This window comes from Agrilus planipennis, unplaced genomic scaffold (genome assembly GCF_000699045.2).
Source record: "Agrilus planipennis isolate EAB-ADULT unplaced genomic scaffold, Apla_2.0 scaffold134, whole genome shotgun sequence".
NCBI classification, from domain to species: Eukaryota; Metazoa; Arthropoda; class Insecta; order Coleoptera; family Buprestidae; genus Agrilus; species Agrilus planipennis.
The window spans coordinates 142,153-148,246 of record NW_020438860.1 but is presented as its reverse complement, the minus strand read 5'-3'; the positions used below and the strand labels follow the sequence as shown (position 1 = coordinate 148,246).

The following is a 6,094-nucleotide window of genomic DNA, read 5'->3' as shown; positions in this document are numbered from 1 at the left end:
CCGCGTTGGTATTATCGATTGTTGATACGCACGACGTTCCAGCAGCTTGCATCCGAAAAAGTATACACGGCCTTGAACGTGTTAATCACACGAACGAAAAATAAATAATACGTCATCATTAACGACAGACCGTCCGTTAGCGTCCGACGAGGCAGAGTAGCTGACAGCCTCAAGGCAAACGGGATTGCGAAGTAAACATTGTTCCCAATTAATTTTATTATTATCATCATCATCGGTCTTTTATCGTTCGTCATTGAAGATATTGCCGATTTTGGCTTGAAAGATGCAAAATAGCAACAACCACGAATAGTTGGCAAACTTGGGAAGATGTCACTCAGTCAGAACTTTCCAAGTGAGGAAATCGAAAGAATATGTGGTTGCGGCGCGCAAGTGTAAATTGTCCCATGCGTGCTTCATTCATACGATAGATAGAGCGTATTTGTTTATTCGTGACTGTTGCTGTCCTCTCCTTCCGTAGTCGATCGTGAACATAGCCGTCAGAAAGGAAATTTAATGAAAGAAAAAACATTTACGTATATTTATGTCAAAATTAACGAAATATTTATAGCATTCGGTCGGGCACGTTGTGTTCATAAAGGAAATAAAAGGAAATAAAATGATGCAGGCATTACTAAAATTCCTAGCGAAAGACATATTTCTTCTTCGCGAGATTGGCTGGCTGGCCACATTTTACAGGTATGCTCCCTCGAACCGGGTTTTTTGGCAATGTAAAATTATTTGTATTTATCAAGCCAATGTATATATATAGAAGTGTGTGTACGTATGATGTGTTGTTGTATTTAATGCTACGGACTAGTTTTTTTTTACATATATTTTTTATTACTTCAGTTCTTCGCCATTTAGAAGTACTTTTACCTGGTGCTGTTTTTTGTAAAACCGATATTTAATATCATTAATGATAATGTGGTAATAATGTAGTAACGATTTTATAAAAAGTAACGTCGATCATACACGTCGTGTCGTCCCCCTCCCCCCACTTCCCTCACAATATTTATCCTCATTTTACTTATTTTTTGCCTGTGGCGCTCCTCCAGATGCACGAGAACTACTCGAAAACATAATATTTAGTCATTCGAAGACTTATTTGATGTATAATTCGTTTTAATTAATTTTTAAATAATTTATTTTGGATCTGTAAGGGGGGTTACAGGTAAAGAATAAACTGAAAGTATTATAATTTTATTACATAACACGATCACGATGATTGTATGTAAATAAATTGTTGTTGTGTCGAACGGGTTACGTTTTTAGGGTGTTCGAAATTGAATTGGAATGATTTATCTTGTGGCAATATTCCCTGCAAAACGGAGCCTGTTCGGTCATCTTTTTTATTATAATATTATTATTATTATTTTTTTTTGATTGGACGAATAGAAAAAATTTGAAAAATTGCCTTGAGTGCACAATGTGTCGACCGGTGGAGATTTGAGAACAACAGAGAGATTGATTGGCCGACCAAGTGGGGTCAAACCATACAGTTCACTAGGATTGTCTTTGTTTTTTTATTGATTATTTAAATATAATAATGATGATGATGATGATGATAATGATAATGATAATCTATTAATAAGATAAGATTGAATAGTAACGATTACGTATTGCGATGCAACCATTTCGTTGTTGTTGAATAATAGTATACAAGTTGAAAAGAAAAGAACAAAAAGAAAAAATACGATGCACCCAGCCATGCAGACAATGTGTGTGGAGCCATATTTTTGTATCTTTACTGCGACGATAACGAATGCGTTCAACATCGACGCCTGTGTCGCCCTTCTAAAAAGCATTTAAAGACGCCAGGCGTCGGTGTTCCGATTATTTCCAAGGAACGATACAAAGCGTTTCTCTTTTCTTTTGTAATTAAAAGAAAGAAGAAAACTGACCTTCGATATCGCATTTTGAATTGCACAAAACATTCTGTATACCTACAAGATAAAATTCGTTTAGCGCTTTTCATAATAGCATATACAGGGTGATTCAAAGCGTTAAAAATTGCAATTAACATTGATATTATAGGTCAGTTTTTTATTTTTCGATCGAGGAGAAATAATTTATTGTTCCTTACAAAGATGCGAGTGGACGGGAAAAAAAAAGATAATTTTAGTTACTGTATGGTTCCAATTTTGTATTTGAAAAAAATAATAATTCAAATCGAGCAATAATGATGCAGATATATCTTTTTGCAGCCTCCAATCACACATTGTTTGTACTCAAGGAAGTGTACTTTTTAAAAGACGGTTTTTGTTGCCCTCCCCCCCCCCATTCTTTCTTTCTCTTTTTATTTTGTTTTCTTATTTTCTGAGAGGCAAGTATTAACATGTTATTACCGAAAAAAATTCCACTCTGTACAAAATGTGTGTGTTTTGCTGTCATGATGCCCCCGTGTTAACGCATATGTATTTGTACATACATATACATACATAATTATATAAATACTGAAGAAAAACTTTTTTGTAACGGAATTAATTTAGTTAATTGGGCGGTATGGTTGTACATACCGTCTGCCCTCGATCCCAATTATTACGCTAATTTTAATTTGCACTTAAATTTATTGTTCTTTTTTATATTTCTGTTTGTATCTGACAAACTCTTAAATATACTTCTATTGTCATTATAAGTTTCCATTTATTTCCATTAAAAAATTAACTAAATCGAATTGATATTTAATTTAGTATTCCCGTGGATATTCAAAAAACGTTGTAAAAATACCTACCTATGTGTTACACATACAAAGTACGACATTGGGTTGCTAGTTGATGTGTAAATAATAATAATAGTCAAGTAATGTTAGTATTATACGTAAATATGTTTTATATATACTTATATATATATATTGTGTGAATTTGTTGTCTCAGTAATATTTGCCTCTTTGTCTCGTTTCGGTGTGTGACCCCATCTCGATTTTATACAGTTAATAAATCCACCAATTTTCTTTTAAATGCTCATGTCAACATGATATAATAGAAAAAATACGTACATGTGGAATATTACAGAAGTTCATAACGAAATGGTTGTGCTGTTTTCTTCTTGCTACATTATTATAAATAAAAAAGTTGAAAGGAAAATGAAATACACCTTGTGCACTCGAGGGCGCGTCTAGTGGTCGAAGGAAACTCGGTACTTAGCTAAAAAGTTTTTTAGGGGGAAGTAATAACAAACCGCCCAAGAAGAAGAACAAAAAATCACCCAGTGGACACGCCACGGTAAGTTTCCGACTACATATTACCTAATTAATTGTGTTGTATGTTTGGTTTTTTGTTAAATTTTTATCGTTCGTGAAATTCACTACTGGGACTGAAATGTATGACGAGAAGATGTTTGTTTTTGTTTTGAAAATTAGGTGCATCTTTTTTTTTTATAGACGTTACAGAAACAACCCCCCGTGACACCTGTTTCGACAACGGTGGTTAACAATAACAACACAAACATTACAACCCCTCAAACCTCAAATGTGGTGAACAACAACGTCGTGAACAAACCTAATGCAATGGTTTCGCAGCAAGCGCCTCTGTCGGTTCGAAAATCGTCGATAGTTAGCGAAAAATCTATAATACCACCCGTAATACCTCCGTCGACGGTGGCTCCTACGCCACCCGTTGTCTCCCACCACCAACAACAACAACAACAGCCACCGCAACTAGCCAACAAACACTCTCCCGACAAAAAACCCATCATCTCCCCTCTACCTAACAACTTCACCGATCCTCTCGAACAGTCCCTGGCTAGTTTAGAGCACGACATTATAAAAACTGAGCACAATATAATAAAAAGCGAACCGTTAGAGGGTTTAGCACCCTCAATACCTCCACCTGCATATCCTAATCATTCAATTCCGCCCAATCCTACCATCAATCCTTCGCCCATGTTGCAGGGTAGTTTGGGAGGTCTGGATGTCAAACCTCCGCATCCAATGGTGTCTATTGATCCTGGTGGTGGTTTGATGCCCACGAATTCTCTCATGCATCATAACAATCTTCCCACATCGGCTGATTTGAGTCACCCGCCCATTGTGCCCCCCGTTACCTCATCGCATCCCATGATGCATTCGAATAACAACAACGGCTACGAACTGAAACATTCGTATGACAGTAACGGTCTCATGAGCGCGGGGATTCCTATGAACATGTCGATACCGTCCATGTTTGATCCGTTACCCCAACAGCAGCCCGCAATCAAAAAGGAGCATCCTACACAAGTCTTGGGCTCGAAACCTCTAGAGGAATTGGTGTCAACGGGAGATTCGAAGCCCCAACACGATAAACACGGGTTCAGTGGTGGCGTACCGCCTGGAGGTGGAGGTGGTAGTTACAAAATGAAGACCACACCTGAAGCCGCCAACGTGAAGAACGCGAGCTCTTGGTCGAGTTTAGCGCAGGCGAGCAACTCCCCTCAAGGCGTCCCAGCCAACGCAAGCAGTTCAACGAGACAGCATGTAATGGATAGTTTTAAGGCGTTTCAAAAACAGGCGAAAGAGAAAGCTGACAGGGAGAAACAGAGGCTGGAAAATCTGGAACTTAAAAGGCAACAGAAGGAACAGGCGGAGAAGGAACGGCTCAGGGTAGAAAATGAAAAGAGAAGGGAAAAAGAAGAGGAAGATGCGTTAGAGAAAGCCAGGTATGTTTAATGTTTTATATTTTTCTGGTGAAGGTTGCTGTCTTTGTCCATTTATGTAATTGTTATTGTTTCCGTGTAGGAAAGCGGTGGCTGAACAGCAGCAGCAACCGCTGCCCCCTGGAAGGGTGGACGAATTGAGGAACTCCCCTGCTGAAGGCAGCATATCTCCTGGATCTCAAAGTTCGGGTTCGGACAGGACAGAAAGGGAACGCCAGCGTTTACGGGAGCAGGAAAGAAGGAGACGGGAGGCGGTGAGTTTTTGTTATCATTTCCATTTTTGTTTTGTCCCATTTTCAGAAGAAAAACGGAAAACATGCGTTTTTCCAGATGGCGAACCAGATAGATATGAACATGCAGAGCGATCTCATGGCCGCGTTCGAAGGCTCCTTTTGTCCCGTGTCTCAGGGTCGGTATCCGGAAGTGACGAAAAAGGAATATACACAGGCCAGTTCTTAAGAAAATACCGGATTTTTTTTCGCGTCGAGTCATTTGTATGCATGCAATAGGACATAACTGTGGTGAATGCTGGGGGTGTGTTTGTTAACTTGCTCAAAACAAAACTAAAAGAAAAAGTGGCGTGCTTTCGTTATCTTTGAGATAATAATTATTTTTTCTCTCGTTGTTCTCTCTCCCCATCCCCTGAGGCTTCCGGCTTCGCGTCGCGCAGGAACTCAATTGTCGTGTATATAACTAGCAATATTATTGATTATTACTATTAATATTATAACTGTAGTTATTAAATATAATAATTTTTTTGCGGACTTGCTGTGTCGGCGGTTTGTATATACACATATATATATATATAAGGCGAGAGAAAGAGAGAGAGAGAGCGAGAGAGTAAAAAGGAGCTACCAGGGATTTTGGTACAGTAGTAGTGACAAAAACGAACTCTGTCGGGTGTTGTATCTAATTTTATTTTTATTAAATTGCAACAGACACGATATTGTATAATATGTACGCCGGGTGTCGATATTATTAACATACTAAGCGTATTTCGATCGTTGACAGACAGACAGACAGATACATTGTAGATATTTGCCTTCGAAGAAGCTCTTCTTGTTAATGGGGTTCTTCAATTAATTTTATCGTGTATTAACTTTTGCGAAATATTTTTTAAGTTGTCTGTCGAAGGCAAAAAAAAAATAGGGCGAGAGAGAGAGGGCGGTGGTGGGTGGCCACGTACACCCACCTTCTCCCCACTTTCCCCTCTAAAGCTGTGGACTAGCGGTAGGATAGAGTAGTAGCATCGTGGACGTTTTTTAAGTGATTTTAAATGAAGAAAAAAATAATGTTTACCTATGTACATAGTAGTGTAATTTAAATATTGTAGTAATCGATATATTTTTTTGTTGTAATTAATTGAATATGATGATTATGGAAGAGCAAGTCTTACAAATAATGCAGAATAAAATAGAATATTAAAAAGCCAGTCGAATACGATATGTATTATATTTATATATAT

General features: G+C 37.9%; 1 protein-coding gene across 1 annotated transcript in view; it reads left to right on the top strand.

Annotated features, from left to right (window-relative positions):
* The window catches only part of LOC108739050 (bromodomain-containing protein 3), a 16,243-nt gene extending 10,337 nt beyond the window's left edge, over window positions 1-5,906 (top strand). The window contains exons 15-18 of the mRNA XM_025973247.1: window positions 3,160-3,221; window positions 3,380-4,632; window positions 4,712-4,883; window positions 4,960-5,906. Of these exons, the coding sequence (XP_025829032.1) occupies window positions 3,160-3,221; window positions 3,380-4,632; window positions 4,712-4,883; window positions 4,960-5,088 (1,616 nt within the window). The 3' untranslated portion in view covers window positions 5,089-5,906. The remainder of the gene's footprint in view (window positions 1-3,159; window positions 3,222-3,379; window positions 4,633-4,711; window positions 4,884-4,959) is intronic.
* Window positions 5,907-6,094: the final 188 nt, after the last annotated feature.